A 27,289-nucleotide genomic window follows, 5' to 3' on the forward strand; every position below is an offset into this window, starting at 1 on the left:
TGCTGAGAAAAAACAGTGAAATGGTGACTTTTAAATTTTATTCAGTATGTTTAGATTCATACCAAGATAAGAATCTTGCTGGCACTTTTATATGTGTTTTAAGGAATAAAGGAATTTGGTGGCCTCAGTTTAATCTTCGTTTGAGTTGGAGGCTACATATCAATTTCTGGTATTCTTATTTAGGACTAATACCGAGGCAAATGAATTCACTCTTACATGAGGAATGGCTTGATTATCATTCTAGCTGAAAAATAGGTCTTTATACTCCCACAGCTCAGCTGCTGTGAGTGGATGTGCATCAGGACTGAGAAATGGTTGCTATTCAGCTCCTTCTGATGTTAGGATGACTTTCAGCAATTGAATGATTTATGGTAATGTTGATATTCATGCAGGCTATTTTACTGCCAGGATAAAGACCACAATGCCTGATGAGTTTCTTTTTTCGAAGGGATTTGGTGGTTCTAGGCTGACATTGGAACCAAATTCTCTGGCTGAAGCAGTGTCTTCCCTGCTGCAATGGGGTGGAGGCTGCGGGCAAGGGGACAAGAAGAAAAGTACCTGTTTATGATGGATTATTGACCATGTATTATCTCTTCTGCTGTAAAATCTTAACAGGACAAAGCATAATAATGTTATTAAGGGCATATGAGGCGGGGTCAATGCCAGGGTATTAACCTTACTTAACAAATTTGTGATAAATATAATAGATCTCATGTTTCCACAAGAACTTTTACAGCAGTTTCTGATCATGCATTAAAACACTGCGCTCTGTTGCACCTTTCTTAGATTTGAACAGCAAGGAGAAGGGTTGTTTGTGCTGTTGGCTTGTGCCTTTTAATGTCTGTGCAGCTTTGAGGCGTCATTCTGGGTTCCTAAATCTTTTTTTCAGTATGTAAGGTACACTTGAAAGGATGAGTTAGGCCATCCATACAGAGATGCCTGGTAGAGGAGGCTCCTGGGCCTCGGTGGTACATGATGGGTTCCCATGGAGCACTTTGGGGTTCAGTCCTTTGGCAATTTGCTGTGCAGTGGATTGCAGGATTCAGTGGAGCAGCTTTCATTCATACTAGTGAATTCCTGGTGACTTGTGGAGTGTTTGTTGAGGTCTGTGGTGATCTTACACATCATAATTGAAGCTGTGTAGTTTCCTTCCTAGGATGATCCATTCTGTAAGACTTAATGCATCAGACTTCCTGGTCAACTTTACTGGCCCGTTTATTTAACAGACTTCTTAATCACTTCTGAGTAGCACTTTACTCCTGCTTGCACTTATCCTCCTATATGCTGTCCTGGCCACTCTCAGAGGCTGTAGAAAGGGGGCAGGAGAGACAAGAACAACTTCTTTTGTGTATTCTTTTCAGCTCATGACTCACTGCACAGGGACCCTGGAAATGGGCCATGCTGAAGTGCACTGCAGGCAGGGCCCATTGCAAACCCGGGGAAACATCTCAGATCTGCCTTCATGTGCTCTAGTGCCTGCTAGAAGAAACAAAGGACTGCAAGGACCCCAAAATCTCTCCATGCCTCTTAAACTTCTGTGCCTCCTTCTGTCCTTATTATGTATATGCAGCTGGGACAGCTGAGAACAGGGAACTGTCTTTCTACAGATACACTGATGTTCCCAGTTCAGTGACATGCAAATATGAAAATTAGTAAAGCCCAAGGACTGAAAGCACACCAGTGCAGCTCACTCAAATCCCACTGCTGTGAGCTCCTTTCACACCCAAGGAAAAGTCCCCACTGCTCTTCCCAAGTGGTGACTGAGCCCATCCAAAAACCTCTGCCATCCTCCTGAGATCAGCTCTGGCTGTACATGTTCCTGTCTATATGGTAAAACCTGTCTCTTACTTCTGCAGAGATGCACTTCATGATACAACAGGAGCTGGCCAGATATAATCCCAGCCTTCCTCTTCAGTTCTGCACCCTCATGTGGTAAATATCTTTACTTGTGTTGTTCCACTGACCTTTTATATTGGTCCTTCTTGTTAGCAATAACCCTTGAGCACAAACTTACAGGTGAGCACCTTCTACTCCTCTAGTCTTAGCTCTGGTGCTGACTGTGGAAACATCTCCCCCTGTCTTCAGCTGGTTCCAGGTAGAGAAGGGAGTTTCTGACAGGCATAGCTCTGTTATTTCTCTGGGCTGGTCTGAGTATTTTCCCAAAGAATTTGTGAAATACTCTGAATGATCAAAGGCACAAGCATGTGATTCCAGGTCACTGGAGAACAAGCTATTTAAAAAGCACTAAAAAAAGAAAAACTGAAAGACTATCTGGCTCTAGAAAGCACTTAATTTAGTGAAGTGTCCATGTCATGTGTGAATGTCTTGTCATAAGGCAATTTTGCAGTATTCCTCAGGGCTAGCATAGGTCCCACTTTTGTGTGTGACACATGGATAGTGCCACACTGAATGTAAATGTGTTCACATACAGTTCAAATACCCTTGGCCTGTAGTCATTTTTTTCTTTTTTTCCTCCCATCTGTTTGACCCTTGCATCACTGGGCTCTTTGGTTGATTCATATAATCTTGTGCACTATCAGTTGCAGCTTCCCTGATCTTGTTCTGGCATCTCTGCCTTTCAGCATCTTCTGAGAAAGCTATTGTAATTCCATGAGCCTCCACGTTTATAGAATCATTGTCATTTCTCAGATGCAGATAAAATGTTTCTATCTTTGGGGCTGAAGATTTGGTGTCTCAGATGAAATTGTTTTATCATCATATAATAGAGCTAAACTTCTTACTTTGAGAATTGGTGGAGTAAGGCTTACTGCTCTCATAGCAATACCTACTTGCACTTATTTTCCATGTCTCTCTTTCCTGCTGGGCTGGTTTAGGGAATAATATTCTAATGAAGGGCAAGAAGAAACAGACTCTGCTGAATTATTCCCTTTGCACTCTTTTTATTTTGAAGAGTTCATCTCCCTTCAAGGACTATGTGGATTTTTCAACTTCACAAATAAGACCTTGTCTAGATCCTTTCCTTTGACAGGTAGAGGATAACACAGGAAGCCCTATGAACTTTCTGACAGTCATTCTCACTCAGAAATACAGATTTTTAGTGAATTCCCTTGCTGCTTTTATAGGATTATTTCACCAACTGTTTTTTCACCTCTACAGTTTATATGGTTAATGGGCACACATTCAGAACCAATAAATGAGTAAAATCAGCAAACATGATTATCTTCCTGTAATAAATTGAGCAGAATGGGTCCCTTAGCATCATTTTGTGTACAGTCCTTGGCCCTGGGAACCTTACTCAGATGTGCCAGCTCAACTTTCCTCATTTGGCTGTATAGGAAGGCTGTCAGAGTGGCCAGCAGAGTTCACTTTAGACTTTCTCTTCATCCCTTCCTCTGCAGCTGTTATGTTATTTGCAAGCAAAATTTCTCTTTCTTCAAAAGTACTTTCATCTTTTGAAAACCAAGAAACTCCCTCTTCCCTAAATTATTCATGTTTAGGGTAGGGTTTCTGGTACCCTGAGGTCTAAAATACATATATTGATGATACCTGCTGGAGTCTTGTCTGTGTTGGCAGTGGTAGGAGAGACCTGTGGACCTTAAATTACATGAAGCACTGTGGTTATATGTGTCTTTCAAAGCCAGGCTGGAGATGCAGCTGAACTCCACTCCTTTACCCTTTGACATCCACTTTTTCTGAAAAATATTTTCCAGTGTCATATTTCAGTGGATCAATAAAGCACATGGCCCTTCTACTTAAAAACAAACAAACTTGAAAATACCTTTGCCAAGATTAAACCCATGACCTTCCAACATTTCCATGTTCTGTTTGGTTTCTTTGGATCAGCAAGAATAGCCCAAATATTAATATTAATTGAATAGTCTTGTAATCTCAAAGAGAAGAACTTTTCCTGGAAGGAAGAGTCTCTCTCTTAAAAAGGACCTTTGTATTTTCATGGATTTTTTACAAATGCTGCACCTGTACATGAGAGCTTCATCCAGATAGGAAATATACACTTCAAAGTGTGCTTCCATACACCCCTGAAACAAGAGCCCCTGTGCATTTTATAAATCAAATGGTTCTCTAATCTGATTATATAAATATCATGTAGCTACAATGGCTATATTCTAATTAGTTTTTCAGCCATGAACCTTTGATAGTGGCCCTTTTCTTCAAAAGACAGTTTTATCTCCCATACTGGTCAAAATATTTTTAGTTGTCAGCCTGTTTACTAAATTCCATCTAGTCCATGCATATTACCAATCCTTTTCTAATGTGCATTAACAAGATGAATACGATTATTCTAATTTTGGAATCTCTTTTGCATTTAACAGTAGTTTTTCCTTTATGTAGAGCACTATTCATAAAGACACATGTTTTAAGCATGAGGTTGGATTAGTTTTTGCAGATCTCAGATCAGTCCAGTGCTCTCTCCTCTCTGGCAAAATTTCTAATTCCCTCCTAGCTGAAGAAAATTCAAATACATACATTTAGAAAGAAGGAATAAAAAGCAAAATCCAACACCAACCAGATAACTGCCCACAAACCTTGAAAGTTTTGCCCATCTAAATCTCCCTGGCTGGAACTGGAAATGCCACAGGCAGAGATATTTCAGGTAAGCTCAACTCAGTAGCAATAATCACACCAGATTCTCTAGTCCATCACTTTGACATCTCCAGCAGTTTTCTATTTCATAATGTCACAAGTGAAGGCAGAAGGTAAACCTGACCTCTGCGCACTCTTGTAAGAACAAAGTGACAACAAAAAACAGGAAGAAAGTGAAAACCATTTGCAATTCAGTAGAGATCCACAACCCTTCTGCAAGTGCAGTACAGTGACAAACAAGTGATGGGCTCATGAACATCATTACAGGAATTTCTCCATGCTGATGTGCTCTGATGCTCACCAAGTTTCATTCTAACAAAGTGTGACTGTTTTCCTCACCTGCACTGCCAGGACGAGGGGTTTTTCCTCATGCTTGTAGGAGAGAGAAGCCCTGATGTTGGCTTCAGTGGTTGCCTTTCATGCTGAAACATTTTCAGCCTAATCTCTTTTATTGGCAGCATCCAAAGTCAGATGCTTAAACCTCATATGGAGACTGAATAATTAGAAAAAGGGATTGTATCCAACTGCCTCATGTACTCACATGTGCCTGAGTGGTGAAAAGTCACAAATGCCTTTCTTCTCTCTCCCTCCTTGACTCATCTTGAATAACTTTATCCTTCTCAAGTGCAGAGGTGGTGTTGTGTCCTTTCAAACACTTTAATAACTGGTTTCCCTTAGTTAATACTCAGTATTACCTGGTTTCCCTTTGACTCAAGATTTATATTTTATGTTTTCCCAAGGCAGGTATGAATGCTGGCTGCGCCCAGGTGCTGCTGCTACTGCTAAGCTTCCACTTTACATTCCCCAGATTCCAGCCTGGTGTCTAGGCAGACATAGCTTGGCTGTTTAAATTGAAAAACAGTAACACTGAAATACACTGAGGTTAAAGAAAAAGTCAAACTGCTTTAGGCTTAGAGTAAGAGAGTACCAGGTGAGAGAGATTTTGTGGGCAGGAAAGCTCAAGGAACTGGTCTTGAATGCAGAAGCAGAGCCACCTCTACAGAGACATGTAGGCTGAATAAGGATATGATGTGAAAATAGAAGAAGCAGGTAGTTGAAAAATGGCCAATTATTTTAATTCCAGGGAAATTCCAAAGCAGGACTTGCTGTAGCACATCCAAACTCTGAATGTTCTGACAGTTTTAGCAATTCAGTGGTGTTTTCAAGATGTCTTCAAACCACCGTTGATTTTCTGCCTCCCACTGCCCTTTTACCAGCAAGCAAAGATGACAAAGCAGAGTGGGAAATTAGAATATTACAATGTTTACTACCCACACAGTCTCAATGACCATAAAGAGAAAGACAACCAGACGTGCAGAAAGCCAGCTGTGAGAGTTCAGCAGAGAGGGTGCAGAGCGTGGGGGATGAAATCGTGTCATTGAATAAGGAGTGGTTTGGGCACAGTAATTGTTATATCTGAATGATCGTGACATGCAAGCAAGGAAAACAATGATGTTTTCAGACTCTGCAGAGAAGTAAAATCTTTGCTTCTTCCAAGCACGGCTGAACTTTGCAACCAAGAGCTTAATGCCATACCAGGTCAGTTAATAGGATATTATTGTCTCTAACCACAACAGTCAAGAGCTGGAGTTTGCTATCAACTGGCTGAATGACACCCAGAAATTCTTTCCAAACTTACAAACAAGCAAAGAGACAAGTTTGAACCTGAACTCCAGGGTAATCACGCCCCTGAGGAGCATAAACAAACATGGCACCAGCTAGAAAATTATTCTTGAGGTGTCACTGTTGACTGATCCAGATGAGAAGTTTCCAAGGTTGGGGTCGCGACCCCGAGGAGCGCTGATGGAAGGGAGGTCATGAGCCCGGAAATGAGGGTGGGAGCCGACAGGCTTGGGAACTGCTGATGCAGGCAGATGAATGGTCACGTCAAAGGGGTCCCCTTGGAATATCCTTTTCCCCTCTCCTGCCTCACAAACAGTAACTGCTGAAGTTTAAAGCTGACGAGACTGGCTGTTTATAGCACACTGCTGTATTTTTACAAGTATCCCTGGAAATGAGCCCAAGATGATTAGGGAGATGGGAGCAAGGAAAGCTCTTGAGGGAAGTATGTGGGACAAGGAGAAAGGGACGAGAGGCAGGTCTCTGGGAAACATGATCTGCCAAGAAAAATAAGGTTCATCAGTTTCAATGGGAAGAGAACAGAGGCTTTTCAAGGTTGTAGTGAAGTTTTAAAGTCTAACTTGGAAGTTCAAATTCTTCTCCCTTAAGAAGTATGAGGGATGTTCTTGTGCTCCTTCCCTGTGAGAAGTCCCTGGTGCTGAACTGGGTACCTTGGTGTGGAAGTTAATATAAGGTGGGATTAACGTGTGGCCAAAGTAAGGTCTGTAGAGCTAATATATACACAGAATAAGACAAATACCACTAAGTGAGTCTCCAAACGACCTCCTTTACTGTCCTTGTGTTTCAAAATCTACCAAAGCTAGGCCCTACATTTATGTGTGTTGAGAGTAAGACACTGTTCTCGAGAGCTTGTGTGGTTTACTTTATAATTCTCATACAGTGGAAGAAAGTGGAACAGATCAGCAAATTAATGTAGCTTACATTACTAATTTTGTATCATGTCATTATTAAGAAAAGCATTTTAAGTCTTAGTAATGTCATCTTCTTTAATACCAAACTGGCTTCAATACAAAAGGAGCATCAGCACCGTGAAATGGATACCTTGAACAATCCCAGGGCATGAAGGAGACAAGCAATTTTTGGCAATTAGAGGGAGTACAGCAATAGCACAGATTCGAGTCAAGGGTGGGAAATGGGCCTGGAGGGGATAAGCCAACAGAGGCCATCGCTGAAAAGCAAACATTAGGTCTGTGTGGTGCAATACTGATCTGTGGCTACGTGCTGGGTACAACGCAGAGGTAAAGTCAACACCACTATGTGCTATTTATTTAATAGTGTTCTGTTGAGTGGTGTTCACTGACAGGAAGGTTTTTATAACCCTGCAGCTACAGCTCCTGGGTGCTGTCTTTTAGGCTCAAAGATGGCAGGGAAGAGTCCTTCTCAGGGCTGAACAAGGTTCTGTAAGTCACAGAGCAAGGCAGAGCCAAGTTGCCTGTCTACCCCAATTGCTACTACAGAGACTGAAATAAATGCTGGAGAGAGAGGAAAGGTGAGTGAGGCCCTGAGAAGAAGGAGAGGTAGGGTTTCTTGAGCTTTAAATCTACTGGCAGGCCAGACCTAGGGACTTCTGCACAGGGAAACTCTCTGCCTATGCTTGTTTCTAGCAAGTTAAAGACTTTTTAGACCTTTTCATGATTAAATGAATTCATGTCAAGTATGTACAACTTCAAAAAGCAGCTGATTGATCAAGTAAGTGATGCCTAATCTTACATTCTCTGTTGAGGGCCTTGGGAGCTTTGTTTTTGAAGGCACCTAATTTAGCAGGATGGTCCAGACTGAATCTGCAGATGAGATTCAGTTACGGCTTTTACGTGCACATATCCTAGGTGCCAGCCATAGAGATTGTTCACAGATGTGCTTCAGGTGTGGAACCAGTCTATGTATCCAGTTCTGGTGAACCATTGTGGACCAGTCTCCACAAGTTTATTTTCAGGATTTAAACCAAACCTTCGGTTTGTTTGAGAAATTCAGTTTTATTTTCATAATTACCTTTAGTTTTGGAGCTGCCCTTAAGGCTATCTGGAATCTACTGAAACATGCTGTAGTATAAATCAAAAGTTTATGTATTTCAAGTCGAATGCACAGAAATCAAGTATGAGGTTTCTACTCCAATCATGTGGAAGTTCATTTTAATTTCCAAAGCATACTGTGTTTTGTTGTAAGAAACTGATGAGTTCTATTTAATGCTAAGGTCAGAATATATCATTTCAGTCTGGCTGTTTTTTCACATCAAAGCATGTGACTTCAGTTTCCAAAACATTTTTCCCCAAATATCTTTTTCCAGTCTGAAAAATAACCCATGGGAAAATAGTACAAATCTCATCATGATGCTTGAAATTGTCATGGTTTTCACATGTGACTGGTGACCATGCAAAGTAAAGAAAGGGTCTAATGTTACACAGGATCATTATGGTCAGTTTGTGTTGTGATCAAAGTGTTTGGTGTCTTTAGTGCAATAATAATCTAGTCCTATGGCTGACCCAGTCCAGCTCTTCAGGTACACCTAATTCCCAGTCTGCTTCAGTCAGCTGGTTTATTTGAGGGTTTTTTTCCCTTGATACCACCTGAAAACATTTAAAGGTATATGTCATCCTCCTTGAAAGGAAATTTTTCAGGGGACTGTCAGGAATTTTTGATTCTCACATGCAGTCTGAGTATTCCCATTCTTAATTTTTTCCTGTTACTGCTGGTCATAGATTTCATCTCTGTGATGGCACCCTTAAAAGAAATTGTTATCAGGTTTATAAGTCAATTGTTGATACACAATGTAAGGGCTCATCCCTGTCCTCGTACTGGAGCTCCTAAATACCAAAAGGGAATAATTCCTGAATAAAAAAACAACAAAAAAAAAACCCAACAAAACTTAACTGGTTTCAGCATATTAGAAATATAAGCCTTCAGAATAAATTCTTTATCCAAAATATAATTCTCCCAATTGAAAGCCAGGCATGATAAAACTCCTAGATTTAAAAAAGCAAACAACAAAAACCCAAACAAACAAAAACAAACAACCCCATGAAAACAAATAAACAAATAATGGACTTTTCTTGCTGGAGGCTGTTACAGGGCAGAGCTCTGGAAATAGATCAGTTCACTTAATGAAGGGCCTTTGGACTAGAAGTTTTCTGTTTGTAGACAGTAGACTCTCTTTGTATTTCTATATTAACAGAGTTTCTCCTAAGGAGCTGTGACCTTTCATCTCATTATGTATGGATCTGTGTATGTGAATGTGACATACAAATTTGTTACCAAGATACTATTTGAAGCAAACATCCTAAGGCCTTCCAAGTTGGCAAGCTGATGCTGATTTCTGAGTCATCCCAGCCTAAAATATTATTTTGTATTTTTGCAACATTTTGGACTGTAGAGGGAACATTAGCCATCTTACCTGACTGATGCTATCAGGTGCTTTCCATTATTTTCCTGATGTATGTCCTAGAGACAGCCAGACACACACATCAGCCTGGATACAAACAGCACTGCAATTGAATTGGATTCAGTTTACCAGCAAGGTGGATCAGCTCAGTTAACTATAGCAACTTATCTATAGCAGGATAAGGACTTGACAGGTTCTTTCAAGCTTGATGGAATTTGCATCACCTCATGTGTTGCTTTCCTCATCTTCCTCTTCCTTTCTTCTTCCCTGGATATTGCCATCTCTTCCTGGTTTATACAAACACACACTGCTGCTGGCAGCTTTTTCTGCTGCGCTGGTTCAGCGGTGGGACTGGGCAGAGCCGTGGCTGATCCGGGCATGGGCAGCACAGAGACCTTTTGGGAAATGGGCTCGGGGGGCTCCAGCCTGTGCCACAGTGCCTGGGCTCCTGTTGGTCCCTTGATTCTAATTTATAGAGTAGTGACTACTAATTAATAACCTGTAGCTAGTTCTGAGAGTAGTTCTGGAATGTGGCCTTTAGTAATAGGGGATTGATAAATGGCAGGGGATTCACTTCCAGTCCTGCACTCATTCCAAGAATCCTTTAATAGTGCACAATATCTCTTGGTGCTGCATATCTATTTCTGAATTCTAGCTGCAGCTGAGGCTTTCTTTTTTTGTCATGCCGGAGTTGCTGAGATTGTTTCATTTGTCAGGCGAGTATGTTCAAAGAAGAAATACTAAAATATATTGAATAAAAATATATTTAAAGTATTTATACCCTATCTAAAATATGATTTCTCAAGATCTTGCAGAGTGCCTGCAACTTAGCCAGCTGCAATATTAATTAAAAAGTGCCAGAGCCCTGTAACTTTCATATAATTAATGAATTGTAGATACCACTCTCAGTACAAATAATTAGCAGGATTTATACTGCGTTCTCTTCATGAAGAATGAGTCACTTCTCCCACACTCAAAGCATGCAGAAATTCTCAGGGAAAATGTAGCTGAGTACATTTAATTATTATAATTTCATTTAGCTATTTTTTGATGACAATGTCATCATAAATGAAATCTAGGACATTTCATACCTTCATGCCAGGAAGCTATCCTTGTAAACGGAGGACATGACAGTTATAAATTAGTATAAGTGATGAAAATTATTTCCATAGACATGAATTTTTTGTAGAGCAAAAGTTGACTGAGCAGTACCTCCCTTTTATTTTCCAGCAATCCAAAAGTGAAACTCTTAAACACATTTACAAGCAGAGGAGCTGACCTTCAGGAACTCATATGATTTCCAGCAACATCCCATACGCAGAATTGAGATAATGAAAGCAATAAAAAAAAACTTGCCATTGCAAGTCTTCTGAGGCTGCCAGGTGTTATCTATGTGTAGCCATGCTCCCACATGTATGACAACATTCTCATGTTCCAAGAATTTATATCACTGAATAATTCGGAGAAGTTGCACTCCTGAATTTTGTGTGTGGTAGATTATACTGTGGTGACTTTGGAAACTCACAATGATTGTATCCAGTTGAAAAAAAATGTACACAAACCCTTGTGTAGCTAGCTTTTACTAGCAAAGTAAATAAGTAAACTTGGGGTAAATAATAGTGTAACACAGGTAACAAATTTAGGAGGATCAAAAAAGTAGGCTGTAGGAAAGGAAGGGCCTGCATGGGCTGAGATTCTTGCTCAGCTGCAATGAAATAGGTCAATTCCTCCAGCCTAAGGTATTCCTGCTGCCTTATCTTAACTCATCCTTCCTGTCTCTGAGGCAGGTTCTGTGTCCTGAGCTGCATGGGCCCTTTCTCCCTGGGTACCTATGAGAGCAGTATGGAAGAGTTTGTGCAGCTCAGTCTTTTGCTGTCTTGCTAATATGGTTAAAGGAGAGTTCAGAAACTATGAATAGAATCATTATTTCAAATTTGGTCCAAAAGTTTGTGTTTTCTCAACTGTGTCTTTTCAGAGAAGAGAACTGAGCTAAGTTGGAATGAAAACAATTGAGGGATTTTTGGAAGGGAGTAGGTTGCACAGGGAAAGCAATTACCTTCAGGATCAGCCCTTTGCTGCTTCATCCAGCACTGTTGATACCAGTGGAAGTTTTACCCTGGATTTCAAACCTAATTCAGCCTGAGGACGGTGGTCCTTTCATCCTTTGGGCAGTTAAGATGCTTATGACCATCCATAGGGTCTGCAGACACTGTGATGGAGGGTGGGCTTCGTGCCACACATGGTGGGAGCTTTGCCCTGTAGTACTGACAGTCTTAAGTTTAGATGTGGTGCAATGAGTGGGAGTAATAAGTAAAAGCCAGGAATAGGCACAGTGAAGGTCATGGCAGTGAGACCAAGGCTGCTCTGATTTGGCAGGTGAATATCCTGATGGCTGCACTGATTAAACAGTGAGTCACCAGCTGCAGGCTGGAAGGAAGAAGTGGGACATGCAAAGGATGTGGCTGTGGGGAGACCTGGAGAGCAAACATTAGGAGGACAGTTCATGCCCAGAGGATTAGAATAGCTTGTCCGCTAGCTTAATTGCTTTTGGCATTTAAAACACTGGGTAAATCACTGACAAGAATGCCCAAAAGAACAATGTTGCGTCAGTTATCTTCCTGATCATTTGACTGGATTGATTTTTATTTATACTAGACAAAATAGGGTTATTTGTGATGTTTCATCTTTAGTCTGAATGTCTTCAATTTGGACATCCATTTAATTTGTAAGTTTTCCATATGATGCCAGTGAGACTCTTGGATTGTAGTCATGACCTATAACCAAACATCTCTCTTGCTCCATGTTGCTGACCACAGCTTTGATTATGAAATGGGAAAGAATGTTAAAATCTAGAATATTTTTCTCTGTGGATTTTGTTTATTTTTATTTTTAATTGTTTGATCAGACAATGAAAAGTGTCAGTGATGCCAGTTGCAAGTCTTTAGGTATAAGTTTGCCTTTCAGCCATTGTGTGGGAGTGATTATTAGCTTTTAAAAACTGACAGCTGTGAATTTTTAGTTCCTTTCTCTTAATAATCTCTGGGAAAATATGGCTTTACATAAGAGGCTGCTGTATGAAAATGTAAAACCATGGCCAGGTTGGGATGCTGACATCTTTTTTATGTGTTGCTAACTTTTTTCGGAGAGCAGCAGCAACAAGCTGAGCAAAGGCTCATCAGAAGCATCAAACAGAAGCATCGCTGCTTCTGTTTCCCTTGAATTCCTTTTCATCAGTCCAGTGAGTACATGAGTTCTGATGACACATTTCTGGGTCACATGTGCCAGAAGGATGGGCTATATGGAGACACATGGCATGGAAACAATTCTAGCTTGAGACCAGTTATGTGTACAGGTTTCACACATGATGTAAATGTGTATATTCCTCACATGGACTTTATTAATAGCACAAGATTGAGACAAGGAGAGCCAGCTACAGTGCTCCATATGTAAGTAAAGCAACAGAAATACAATCTTTCTTGTTCCATATTGTATTAAAACTGCAAATGGCTTATTAGAATCACAGAATGGCTTAGACTGGAAGGGACCTTAAAGACCATCCAGTTCCATGCCTCTGCCACGGTCAGAGACAGCTTCCACTATCCCAGGTTGCTCCAGACCCTGTCCAACCTGGCCTTGAACACTTCCAGGAATGGGGTATCCACAGCTGCTCTAGATAATCAGTTACCAGGCCCTCACCACCCTCAGAGAAAAGAATTTATTCCTAATATCTAATCTAAAGCTCTCCTTTTTCAGTTTATTACCCTATAAGGCAGCTTAGACCAGCACAGGCCCATTAGGAAATGCAGAGCAGCACAAGTCAGAGCACAGATTACCCAAGGTCAGCTAGGGGGCTGCAGGAGAGAAGCAAAGGCAGGAGGGTGCAGCATCCACAGCTGGAGAAAGAATAGGAGGCCCAGATGAGTATTTAGAGCCAGACTCCTGCGTGACCAAACTGAATGCTTGTTTTGTTTTTGATCCAGTGGAAACTTTGCAATGGAAGAGTTAGATAGTTTTCTTCCTTGGCTCTGCCATCAAAGAGGTGCTGCTGCCATTCCCAGCCAATTTTCTCACATTCAGTGGGATCTAGATTTCTCTCTGCAGGATATTGCTCTGGTTAGGAGATCAGAGGAGAAAATGCTGGAATTGTAGGTTCTCTTTATTTGGAATTTTTCAGGTTCATTAGTCACTTCCGCTGCAATTCTTTCAGCTAGTGGTAGTAGCAAGCTGCTGTCCTGGTACATGGATTAAATAGAGCTGGAGACACAAACTGGAGTGGTCAAAGATTGCATATCCAGTCCTCTGGGTTCCCACTAACAGGAAAAATTGAAAAATGTGTCTAGAGAAACTTGATCCAAGTATTCATGTCCCTCAGACACTGAATAAAACCACCTGGATGGAAAGAGCTTTCATTAATGACCCTCTTGTGTTAATTACAGCAAATTAATTTAATATTCAGCAACATGAAATATGGAAAGGTTAACCCAGTTTGATATCTGTGATGAGTATGAGCTAAACACAAAATTCCAAAATAATCATAGCCTGGGCTATGTTTTAAGTTCCTATTTAGAGCTATAGAAAGGGATACTCTGACATGCTTCAGAGATGGGGTGGGTCCAGGTGAAAACAGGCATCAGGTGCTAACTATTGAGTAACTCAGGGCAATTTAAAAATGAGAGCTATTTTACAACACAGGAGGATAAACTTTGTCTGCTAATGAAATTATTACACAAGTTATGTAATAATTCACACATTTTCATTTATCAAACAAGTAGAAGTTCTAGTAAGGTAGAGGCCAGGGTCTTCAAACCATCCTAAGAAGAAGAGTGGTCTCCCATTCAACACCTTTTATATGAATGGGGCATCCAGATAATGTGTTCCTAAATGCCATCAAGGAAAGGAATACCAGCAATCTGGCAGAGATAACAACTAGGAATTTGGATCAGGATTTCTCTCCCCAACTCTGTATCTAACATGCATTTTGACCCTGGTAACTTTCTGGTTTTCAAGCCTCAGTTTAATCATGTATTTAGACAGATAAACCAAAATGTATCCTGGGAGAATACTGTAAAAGTTAGAGGCTTTGGAGGGGAGAAATGCTGAGTATAGTATTATTTGAGCTGTATTTTCACAGGTTCACTCTAAGAAGAAAATACGTATCATATGTAAAATTCAAGACATTCCTCCATGTCCTCAGGTTAAAATGATGGACATAAATGAGAAAAACTGTATTTAAGTGCTAAGCAGGATGGAGCAATAGGACTACTGCATTTCCATTTGCACTGCAAATAAAGAATTCATCATAAATGTGCTAGGCCTGCATGGTTTTCTATCACATTTATGCGAATGATTTACCTCCTGTAATCAAAGTTAGCCACATTAGTGGCTAAGAATATTTACTAAGCTGTAGAGAAGAAATCAGTTTTAAATTCTACTGTTTTCTTTTCATCTGTGTCTCAATTAAACACTCTACATTAAATTCCTGAAATTTTTATGTTGCTGCTTGTAATGGGTCAGAAATGTCAGAGTATCCTTGAAGTGGAGCACTCTTCTTCAAGGCACTCTGCATAGCTTAATTAGCACATTTATTTCTTTCCCTGTGCCATTTCTAAGGGCTTTCGTTATGTCAGATGCTTCCAGTTATTAGAAATCAGAGCCAGAAGTCAACTGATCTCTCAAGCTAAATGTAATTTAATGCAACAGTTATCTAAGCAGTTTGCAAAGTCCCTCTGGGGAGTGTATGTGCAGGGATGCTCCAGGATGCACATTCCTACAGACTCTGTGCAGCACAGCACAGGACCTGATCCTTTAATGGCCCAAAGTCATCACTATGGCAATTTCTTTTACTCTGCTTTAGCAAGAAATCAAGCAAATAAGCTTTAAAACTGCCAAAAAATAGATGTTTGCTTTGTTGGTGTGTAATTGGTGGGTTTTTTTTTTCTCAAACAGGCAGTGAGGGACCTTCCCAATATCTTCAAGTAGCTTTGTTGTCTGGAAGCCCCAGCCCTGGCTGTGTAATTGCCATAGCTGGGCAGTGAGGGAAACAGTCCTTATTTTAAGTCCTGGAGCAAGATCATCTCTCAGAGTCTCTGGCTGAATATTTTTAATCCAAGATAACTGACTAAGCAGAACTAGTTCTGATTCTGGCTAACAATATGTCATTAATATACAAGTGCTCTAAAATGTTTGCCTTTGAATTATGAGACTCTGACCCCGAGATATCAGAAATCATTCCAATTAGACTAAATACACATAATTCACATAGTTCAGAATATGGTGAGGTCTCTTACCAACCCTTTTCTGATCATAGCCATCATGTGAATGACAGCATGTGCATGTCACACTGGGATTTTCCACTTGGCCTTTGTTCAGTACCAATCTGATAATGGGATGAAAAGTGGACTTGAGGAATGCAGTTCAAAGGACTTGCACTATTGAACCTGTGTACCAAGCCTGGCTATATGGTTCATGGTAACAACCTGTGATGATATCATAAACTGGAGACAGCCCTTGCAGGGCCACAAAACAGAAGATATATAGCCCAGAGGTGGGACAGTGAGGAGGAGGAGCCAGGAAAGGGCCACTTAGGTAGTCGAAGGCAGCCAAAGGATGCTATAAGAAACAACAGTCATGGCAATACTGATCTAACAACAGTTTCTTCCTCTTCTTCCCTGTGGAGGTGTTGCTAAGTTAAAATTCTCATTTTGGTTATCTCTGCTCTTGAAAAGATTGTGGTTACATTTTTAAAGACCTGATGCCAAAATTGCTCCCAAATTCTGAAATGCAAAAGTAAGCAATCACATAAGTAAAAAATCTATCCTGATTTCTGATCTTATTATATTAGGAAGTATGAAAGTGCTGATACAGTGTAATGTACAATAAAATTGTTCCTGGTTTATTGTCATATTTCATGCAGACATGGAAATACAGAAGCTTTCTGAAGAACAGTCTTATATCTTATGTGGTGTCTGTTGGTATATTTTACCCTACATGTTAACAGTGCAGGATAACATTACTGCTGGCTGACATGTTATTAAAAAAAAAATACCTTCTTCAAAAAAATTTTTCATTCCCCATCTGGGATGCCACAGACTAACCCTTTTTCTTAAGGCAAACTTGATAGCCACATGTATTAATTCAGATTCAAAGACACCTGATCACTCTCTGTCTGTATTGTCTGCTCACAGTGGTTTTCCTTTTATCAGATCCCACTGTACATGCTGCAGAGCCCTCAAAGGTACTGTGGTTTTAAATGCTCAGCTTTTTATTGAGAAAATCAGTGCAGGTGAATGAACAGTGTGAGTAGAGTGACAGCCAACGAGGCTGGGATGTACTGCAGTATCTCAGGAAGGAGCAGCCAGATCTGGGATGCAGCACAGTGGGTGGTAGAGTCTCATTGTTCCTATAATACTTCTTGAGACTTATGTATTGTGATTTGTAAGGGTATTCCTACTTGAGCCAGCAGGCTGATCAAGAAAAAAACAATTGTAGGTGATGCACATTTTTTCATTTAGGGACAAAATGCTGTGCAATTCTATAATATTAATAATCTTTTAATAATCTGGTTGTTCACATTTCACATATGCTCCACTTGAACTGCCTATAGCAATATGCAACACTCCTCAGCTTGCCTGAGTTTGGGGATTTCAAAGGCCTTCTTGGCTCCAATGAAGGAGAAGAAGGGCATTGTATGGACTTTCCGTAAGGTTAAACTCCATGCAGAAAGTGCAGAGAACAACTTGTTCCATTGCCTTCGTTTAATATGTTGACAAACCAAGGCTTAGACAAGGCAAGTGTTTTGACCTAGTTTACCCGGAGAGCAATAAGGAAGTAAGCTAGAAATACCAAAGAAATTACCCAGGGATTTCTCCAACAAGGCAATAAAGTACAAACGAGTCTTTTTGCTATGAACTGTCTGCAGTGCCCTCCACCTCTGTTGGCTTTGCACAGAGCTGACTTTGTCACTTAGTGCTTTTTGGAACTAACAGTTTTTAAAATGTCCCTTTTGGTGAGTCTAAGCAGAGGAAAGGTAATTGCTCACGTGCTGTGAGTGCTTCAGATGGGCTCTGGATGCTGTCTCAGGCAGCACATGACCTGACACGCTGAGCCAGTGAAGAGTGGGTGCGGCTCTGCCAGGGGTGCCTGGGCTTGTTGGGAGGATTGTTGCCATTCCTACCCACTTCTCTCTCTGTGGTCTCTCTGAAACAACACGGGGTATTAGCAATGGTTGTGTGATGCAATTAATTTAGAGGGGAAAACTCCTTCATAAAGTTTGTGATGCTATTCTCTTTGGGACAAGACTAAGTGGGGAGATGGGCTGGTGAGCTGAAAATTCAGTGGGACACTGTCATCCATCCTGCAATCAAAGCTTCAAGCAAATCTTCCATTGGTAGGTCTGACCTATGTGCAAAAGCTCAGACACTATAGCAGCCTGCAGTGCCCTGGGCTGGCTGTGCACAGGCTACAGGGTTGGCATGGCAACACCAGCTTCCAGTGGGTGTAGGAGCATCCCTGAATCACATTTCTACCTGCCATCCCATTGCACCTCCCAAGTGCTGAGAGGGGAGTGTCATGGGAGCCAGCAAAAGGCTTTCTCTCCCAAAAATAACTACTGAGAATAGGGAATACTTATCTGACAGGGCCTGCTATTGAAAAACGGATCTTGGTTCATATAAGCAGGAAAAAGACATTGAGGCTTATTTGTATTTCTGCCCCTGAGCACAAAGGGGTTGGAAAGCAGGCGGATCCCACCGATTGTGTGCTCCTCCTGTTTGGAGATGTAATCGGCGTCCACATACTGTGCCACAGCCTTTCCTCATCTCTAGGGGTTGGGTTGAGGCTGGGAATGATGTGTGGGGATAGACCACCTCCAGTGCAGAGGTGAAGATTCCAGCATCAGGGTGGAGGAGGGCTGGTCCCTGATGCAGTGTCTCTCCCCATCTTCTGACATGTGGCACACACTGCTGGGAGCAGTGCTTGTGAGACATGGAAGAAAACACAGGGTCACCCTGTTCGCTGAATCCCAACTTACCAACTGGAGAAAAAGCCTCTGTGTAAACAGCACAAATGAAACGGATGTTTCACTCTGCTGCTGATAAGTTTATCAGCAAATCCAATGCACACTGTTGACCCCGAGGAAAATACAAAGAAAAAATGGTAAAGAAAGAGATGTGGAGAGTCCTCAGCTTACCTCCATTTTACCACGCCCTGGGGATCAGGGTGCTCTGGCACATGCCAATCATTGCTTAGCCAATGTGACTCCAAGGCTGGGGCTTCGTCATTTGTAACCACAAGGTCCAGTCTTTCCTGGGCTTCAGCTGTTTTAGGTGCTATTGAGATAATTGAACAGGACTATGCAGAGGCCCTAGGGAAGATGGAATCATAGCAGGGGAAAGCAGGGAATACAGCTGATGCTGGGGAGTACCGTGAAAGGCCCTGCTGGACCTTGGGTGAGAGCAGGGGCCGTGGCCTCTCCAGCTGATATTGTGTGTGAATAGACCATTGTCCTCTGCAAGGAAGCAAAGAGAAAAATGTCTCTTCTGCTTCCTTGACTGTGGCTCTGAGCCAGTATTGCCTCACCAAGGGCTCGGCACCAGCTCGGAGGTCTCACAGCTCCAAAATGCCTCGCCCACTTTCCCTCAAATGCCTGCTCTGGTGTCCTGTTACACATGGATCATTTTGACTGACTGGATTTTGTTCCCTGCAAGTGAGTGGCTGGGAAGGAGATGTGTTTCACAGAGCTTATAATAGAACTCTTGCTTTGACCTCCACGACCAGGAGATTAACGCCATTCCAGAATGATATGGTGCGTGGTTTTTAAGGGTTCAAAAGGTAATTCCTGTTTACAGAGCTGGTCTGGAAGAGCCTCACAATATTCAGGCTGGGGCAGTGGCTGTGCAATTCCTTCCCTATCACTACTCTTTCAGGTGGACATATGCCCTGCCGAGGGAGAACTTGAAACATCCCGTGGATGGTTGAGCCAGGCTGCTGGGTTGTGCAAAATCCCACTGCCTGTCTCTGAGACAAGAGAATGAGCAAATTCCTGTACCTATCCCTTCTCTTTAAAGGAAATCACTTCAGAGCCTCTTTGGGGTGATTCTTTCTGGGTTTGGATTTTCAAAATTTCTTTTAGAATCTATTTTGATGAAATCCAGAGAAAGATTGCCAGTACTTATGGAAAATTTGTCATTGACAGTAAAAATGCACTTGCAATAGCCTTGGACTTCCTTCAGTTATTCAAGTCTGCAGATACAGTCTTAAATGCTTTGATCTGTTGAGGTCTAACCTGCTAATCCTAATTACGTGCTCATGCCAAGCATCTTTACCTCTAATGGGCAATGAGAGCTGGGCCTGTGGTGCTGCTCCCACCTTGGCCACTTTTCCAATAAGTATGACAGGCTGAAAGTGCTCTGAACAGGAAAAGTCTCCACCTGCTAATAGCATCAACCCTTGCGTTTTCTTGTGATTTCCAGAAACCAGAGCATCAAGATCTCCTTTCTGGGTAAATGTATTCTCATGTCCAGGAGGAGTGTGATGCAAGTCAACCATCTGAGGCATTGTGAGCCAGCGGGAGGTCAGAAATGGCAGGAGCCTGGAGTCCACTGTCTAATGTATTCCCTGGCACAGTCCTAAACAGAAAATTGGTTATATGTCTGTAGCTGAAGGAGTTATGCACTGACTCATTGTCATGGCCCAAAATTTAAGGTCATTTTTGGGGAAAATGGCCTTTAATAAGCTCTCATGTTTACTTATAAGATGTAGACTGACACCATGACCCTCTAGGTCCTCTAGGTGGGACATATTTAGCTTGTTATTAACTATGACCTTATGGAAGGAGAGTCATGTTCATACACTGGCAGGGAACAGCTAAGACTAGAGTCAGAGGCAGGGATTTTAGTTGGTTTTGGAAACTTAAATTCAAATTTTTATGTGCCAGCAGCACCAAAATGAGAAGATATATGAAGGTGGAAATCCACCATTTAGGATATAAACAACACAGAGCTCCTCTCAGAGGAAAGGGCGAGGCACACTGAGCACATGCAAAGCTGTATTTACTCCAGAAGGATCATGCTGTGAGGTGATGACATGCCTTCCTTCCCCTCTCTACTTCTCATTTTCTCTCTGTATCAAGGATCCCTGACCTTGGAAATTAGTTACTTTTCCTCTGCAAACCATGACTCTCCTTTCTTCTCACTCCTGGTCATTTTTTTGCACAAAGCTTTTGATGTGTTTCAGCCAGTTGACTTCAGCCTCCCTGACCAATGCACTCAAGCAGTGACGGTGCAAATCCCTGCTGTCTTTACTGGCACCAGCCATATCCCAGCACAGCTGGTGTCTGCTGGGCTGGGATTTTCCGAGGGCTCCTGCGGCAGAGCAGGTTACAGACCGATTGAGACATGTTTGGTGGCTCAGCCATGTTTGCCACAAGGGGGGGCGAAGAACAGAAACTGTCTGTGGAAATTTACTGACTCTGAAGACCGCATGACTTCTTGCTAAATCTGAAAATTCCCAGTATAATTGTTTCTAAACCACCTTTGCAGCCTTCCATTATTTACCTGAATATTGCTGGGTCAGAGGTATTTTTTTTGTCAGTGACACCAGTCCATCATTTGCCATAGGGTGAAAGTTAAGGAATTAATTAGTCAAGGCACTAGTTTCTAATACAAGGAGATGTTGAATTTCAATTTATTTTTTTTTTCAACAGAACAGCACATAGTGTGCCATCTCTTGTGAAATATGTGCCCATGAGTAGGACATATGAGTGTATGAGTGGGAGCAAGTAAGGTTGTGAGGAATCTTTCTGCAACTTCTGTTTTCAAACAGTGATTTGCAAAGAAGCCGTTTTCTTTTCCTTTTTATTTGACAGATTAATATGCACGAAGCTCTTTAAATCATCTGAGGTGGATCAGGGTTATGACTAAGAGATAAGGAGGGATTTGTCTGTCTGACCAGCTTCCCCTCTGCTTATAGAGAAGGTTAGTATGTTCAGAAGTGGCAAAATACCACTGAGTGCAAGATGCAGGGCATAGTGTAAACTGGAGTTTTGACAGTTCACTGGCTGAGCAAAACGCCTTGAAATGCAAGACTCTGTGAGGCACAGCTCTGTGTCCTGATCAGGAAAAGGCACCAGTGATGTCTGTAAGAAAAGTGCTCCAGCCCATGAAAGTTCAATATAATGCCTAGTACAAAGCTGATAGGAATTTTATTGTTGGGACAATTAATGTTCTTAGTCATTTTTATACTAGACCATATCATCTGCCCATCAGAATGCTGCTTATTTTAAAACCTGAGTGAAGGAGAGGGAAATAAGACAGGAGAAATCAGAAAAAAATGCCCTGATTCTCTTTTGTGCCTCCAGGCAGGGCACAAAGTCAATCTGCAGTAATGTAATTTCTAAGCAAGCCATAGCTAGGAGTAAAAACTGCAATGGTGATCAGAGATGACCAGTGCAATCAACTCAAGCACAGCTAAAGGCAATGGCTTCAGAGCCTGCCAATCTCATCCAGGGCCCAGTGCAAAGCCCTGATAGGTGCCTGCAGTGCAGTACAGGCTGGTTTTGCTTTAATATTTTATACATAATGCTCTGTAAAGACAATGAACTGCTTCAGGTGCAGCTGAATTCATGTGAATAGAGATCTGTCTACTTAGGGTTTTAGCACTGGGGATGAAGCTGTATATGTTCCACGTGGTGTTCCCTATAGTGGGTCCTGTTTCTGGCACTCTACTGTGTTGAAATCCTAATTCAAACACAAAATACCTCTAGCAATTCAGGGCAGGAATAAGATATTTGCAGGTGGATAAAAATTATGATCTGTTCTTTGCAGCCAAAATCTTGATTTGGTACATTTAGTTTAAGACAAAATGTCTTGAGATTTGAGATATTGTAAATTCTCTGCATCTGTCCAGGGGAGAGTAAAGGAGATAACAGATAATCCCAAAGACCCCAAGAAAATTCATAAAACATTTGAGATCAGAAAATTAAACCCACAGAGAAAAGCAGATGCATTACAGGCAGCAGGACTGCAGATTGCACATCACATAAAATGAATGCAGTTCATCACACTAAATTGTTCATGCCCAGACCATATATGTTCAGTTTTTGACAAAGTAATCTCTTTACAAAGCTCCATAATGCAGCAGAGTCAGCTAAGAACGAGTTATAAACAAAGAAGCTATTCAGCTGTCAAAGCAATTTTCAGCTATATTAAAGCAGAATGGGATGGAAGGGGTTCTGCCGAGCCTTGTGCCGTCCCGGAGAGCCGGTGGCTGTGCATGTGTGTGCCTCGTGTGACGAGGGGACAGCGCGAGCGTGCAGGGCCAGCTGGCCACGCTCACATGTGCACAAACACGTGTGGGGCCAGCACCCGTCGCCTTCCCCGGCTCCAACTACAAAGCACTTATTTAAACCCTGGTTTTGGTCTGCACGTGGGGATGTCACCGAGTTCTGTCCATCCCCATGATGTGTTTTGTTCCCATAGAAACCGGTGTACTTTGGACGGGGAAAGGCAGGAGAGTGAGGAAAGCAGAAAAATGAGGCAAGCCAGAAGTGTGAGGTGTGAGTAGGTCATTCAGGTTGTGGGGCTCTTCACAAAGTGGCTAAAGCCCGAAGGCAGTGAGCTGCCTTATTTATTTGTGGGTATGTCATTCAAGAATAATTCAAATCCTTTCAGATGTATGTCAATTAAACTAACACAGCATCTTATTTCTTCATGTGCACTATCCCCCACCAGACAGGCTGTGTCGGTACTGCAAGGGCCAGGTTTCCAGGGTGCTTCTGCTGACACATGACTTTGATATTTGCTGTGTCTCTGGTGTCATTAGCAGATGTTTCCTATCTTCAGCCCCAAACTTGGGAAGGAGGCAGGGCCCGGGAACCTGCTGATTTCAACTAAGGTTCAATGAAATACCTGACAAGTCTCCCATAATAAAAGCTGTGCATGATCTGAACCTCCCAAAGGGTAGGCAGGGCAGAGAGAGGCATGCTGGAGCTATTCTATGATATTTTTTTGTGCCTTAAACCAGCCAACTTGCCATTGAATCATTTAATAACTAATTAAAAGTCCTGGATAAAACACACTGTCTACAGCTTTCTGGCAAACATCCCAATGACTTCAATAGAGCCAAGATTTTACCCTTTCCTTGACTGCAGAGCTTGTTTGTTGTCACTTCTTTTTTGTGGTTTCTCATAGATGTGGGGGGTCTTTTCCTTTAGTCAAATATTCTCACTTCAGCTCCAGAACACAGACTCAACACAATGGATCCCAAGAGTTAGTTCATGACCAAGTTGCTGTGTTTTATCCATTTCCTTTTCTGCTGTGATCTAAGAGATGACAAGGGGTAGAGGAGAGGGAAGTAGAATTTTCAGCAGGTAAAGGACACCCCAAGTATTTGTGTGCCAGCATCAACTTGACTTGCAAGTCCTTGTTGCCAGAGCTGTGTGGTGCTTACAGAGGTCCCTCAGCTGGTATCTGAGCAGCTGGAAAAAAGGATGGACAACTACAGCCTAAAGCATCAGCTGTTTCACCACCCAGGGCTGAATGCCAGGAGGAGAAACAGAATCCTGTACACGTGTATCCTATATGTGTAAATGCTGTGATAACAGCACAATGTTCCCATTCTGTCTGTGCATGTTCCTTGATACATGTTTCTCTGTCTTCCCCTTTTGTGTTTACCACTTGTATCCTCTGTAATTTTGCTTTCATTTTTCTTAGAAGAAACCATTTTTGGCTGGAGCTGAATAATCCAAAGGTGCACCTCTGCTGCCTGCCTGCATGAAGGTAGGGATGTGCCAACAAACCCTGCTCCCCAGAGACTTTTTGGCAGAGCATGCTCAAGTTTCTGCTAAGTTTTTCATGAGAAGTTGCTCTTTGTCACACATGGCCCATGTAGAAGGGACCCGAGCCAACAAAAATTGCCAGAACTTATTGTATTCTTCAAAGTTTAGGGCATCAGAGAATGAAATGACAGCAAATACCCTAAGCCCTCACCAACACATCAGGTGGGAAAACCCACAGCAGTTGCCTGTGGTGTTGTTATGAAACAAGCCCATGCTGTTTAATTTATCTTTGTGTACCTAAAGCCACGGCACCTAACCATATTGATAGCTGAGAGTCTCATTTGTTGGTTTATTGACAGATTCTAAGAACAAAGAGACACTTTGTGAAGGGGGATAAAATTTTGTTGAATGTCTCTAATCTTAGTTGTTTTCCAAAGCTTTAAACTTTGCATTTTACAAGTCATATGTTAAACACTCTGCTTCAGTACTTTGTATCCAGACAGAAAGAAACATATTGTAAAAAAATGTGCTTTGTGGGTGATGTAGAATTCTTCTCTTCTGGGGAATCCATCAGGGAGGATGTTGGCTGTATATTTATGAGGTCCCTTGTAGACCTTTAGATGCTCTCAGATGTTCATTTTCTTGACCTTTTTATTGCTAACATTTATTCTTCTTTTAATGGTAAGCTCTCAGAACAATGCAGAGTGTTCAGTTAAAACTCCAAACAAATCTTACATCACTCTTTGCTTTCAACAGGGCTCCACACAGAACTCAGCAAGATTTCATTGAGACTTTTTCTGTAGTGTTGGTTATAGTTCTCTAGGGGATGTACAGGGAAAATTACTTTGGGCTTTAATGTTCTGTATTCATTAGTCTGTGATTTGTTTGTTCCAGAGACTGGTTATTATCTTTGATACTGTGTCATTCTGTAAAGCAGCACTGAGTACCAGGGACTGACAGAGCATCTCCTGTGCTGTGCTGATTCATGGCATGAACTTGTGCAGAGTGATGAAATACCTTGATCATGTCAAGACAGCTCATTTCTAGATAGTAGCTAATATCTAAATACTAGATGTTATGTGACAAGCTTGAAGGCCAGAAGATAATGTTCAGGGATGATGTCTGTACTCAAAAACATTATCTGCTGGAAGCCAATGTAACTTTATGTGTGAGTGTGGAGAATATGCGTGACTGTAAATTCAAGAACAGGCTGATACTCAAGTACAAGGTTGAATAAGAAAGGTTAAAAAAACTTTTTCAAAGAAAGCCTCTGAAGTCCAAGTGTACTGTTTATCATCTTCTTGTACCAAAACAAAATGTGTACTTTGTAATATACTGAGATGTACTTTGACTTGGAATTTTCCAGAGTCATCAGTGTGGTGTTGTTTTTCATCCTTTCTCATCTTGCTATTTTCTGACTTCCTTTTCCAGGCTTTGAAATTTTTATCCTTAATTTCTTCTTTTGCTTTTAATTAAATAAAAAAAAATAGTGTTTTGTCCTCAAGTCTACTGCCACACTACAGAATTCAAAAGTCTCAGGTAAGAGTCTGCAGGAGATTATGATAGTCAGTCTAATTTCCTTAGAAATGTTGTAACTGAAGTGTTTATAATAATAAGGCTTTGTTCCTGGAACCACTGAATGCCACAGCTGTGAAACAGGTAACTGAACCAGCAAGTTCTGGAAATATTTCCTAGAGAGGAACACAGGAGGAAAAAGAAGAACTGGGGAACACCAGCAATGTAATCAGATAACTGAGCATGCAACTTTCAGCAAAAGAATTTCCTTGTCAAGTGCAGCATTTTTTCTCTTGACAAATTGCTTGTGTAGAAACTGAAGTTTTTCAGTCCATCCACTGTTCCAAATTCTGAGGTTTCAGTTTACTTGATGTGGTTATTTTTTTGACATCACTTAGGGGTGACGAGTCGGCGTTTGTGATTGGTCAGCTCGGTCATGCTTAATGACTTAAGCCTTGTAAACTGCATTTGACTCAAACAAATATTGTTTGGTTGCTGGAAGGAGAGGCTGCCACATTACTCAGGGAAATTTACTTCTAACAAAAGGTTTTGACATGGTAGGAATCAATAAAACTCAAATGGCACATGATTCTTCTGATATGACAGCCATAAGCAAATTTTGGTCACATGCTATTCCCAAAAGTAACTAAAATTGGATGCAAAGGAAGTTTCATCTGATAATAATCTAACATATTCCCTGTATTTTCTCATTATTTCTCTACCACTTTTCAGTTCTCCCTTATTTTCTTTCATTCTGTTCTACTTTTTCTTAGGTTTGTATTTTTATGATGTCTGGTTTGATCCCAGAATTCATCTTTGAATTTAGAGTAGATGTTTTTGAACACTGATGAATCTACATATACAAATGTAGATATATGAAGTGGTTTCTTTTTTATGGAGGTTGACTTCTTTTACAGAGCAAGAAAGCAGATCTGGTTAGAGACATTGCAACCACATGTGTGACCAGTCTATTGGCACCGTTCACCAAACAACCTGATCATATAACTCATGACTTGAAATATTACTTGAGGCCTGGTCTCAATTCTTGCTGGGGAATAGTTGCTTATATCATAATAGTGAGGTATTTCCCTTTTGTTAAGAGAATTTAGGGTACAATCATTGATTTGTTTTGTTTTGGTTTTCCATAAGATCTTTATCGCTGAGTAGGTTCATCTTCAAAAACCCGGTGCTCTCTCCCACGACGTTACCTCTGGAATATCTGGCAGCTGGGTTAAAAGCAGGTCACAGTACAGCTTGTTCTGTGTGAACACTGTAAATCAGCTGTTGGGAAAAATTCTCTTGAATATACAAAACCCATGAGTTACAGGTTGTGTTTCATCAGGAAGTGTTTTTTGTTAAAGAATAGCCAGAGACAATCCAAAAATTAATCTTGGTCATAATACAGCCCTGGTACAAAATGC

General features: G+C 41.4%; 1 protein-coding gene and 1 long non-coding RNA gene across 8 annotated transcripts in view; one reads left to right on the forward strand and one right to left on the reverse strand.

Annotated features, from left to right (window-relative positions):
• The window catches only part of LOC107210176, a 34,278-nt gene extending 22,797 nt beyond the window's left edge, over positions 1–11,481 (reverse strand). Inside the window, exons 1-3 of one of the 7 annotated variants that reach the window (XR_004499255.1) lie at positions 10,672–11,481; positions 9,593–10,320; positions 3,508–3,653 (exon numbers count right to left, since the gene is read on the reverse strand). This is a non-coding gene — a long non-coding RNA (uncharacterized LOC107210176). The remainder of the gene's footprint in view (positions 1–3,507; positions 3,654–9,592; positions 10,321–10,671) is intronic. The other 6 variants (XR_004499254.1, XR_004499253.1, XR_004499250.1 and 3 more) reach the window with 6 other exon arrangements.
• Positions 1–27,289, forward strand: part of SLC6A6 (solute carrier family 6 member 6) — a 118,839-nt gene that overhangs the window by 1,042 nt on the left and 90,508 nt on the right. The window contains exons 2-4 of the mRNA XM_033517552.1: positions 1,857–1,932; positions 12,724–12,818; positions 24,289–24,354. Coding sequence (XP_033373443.1) covers positions 24,349–24,354 — 6 coding nt within the window. The 5' untranslated portion in view covers positions 1,857–1,932; positions 12,724–12,818; positions 24,289–24,348. The remainder of the gene's footprint in view (positions 1–1,856; positions 1,933–12,723; positions 12,819–24,288; positions 24,355–27,289) is intronic.

Source organism: Parus major, chromosome 12 (genome assembly GCF_001522545.3).
Source record: "Parus major isolate Abel chromosome 12, Parus_major1.1, whole genome shotgun sequence".
In the NCBI taxonomy this organism is placed as follows: Eukaryota; Metazoa; Chordata; class Aves; order Passeriformes; family Paridae; genus Parus; species Parus major.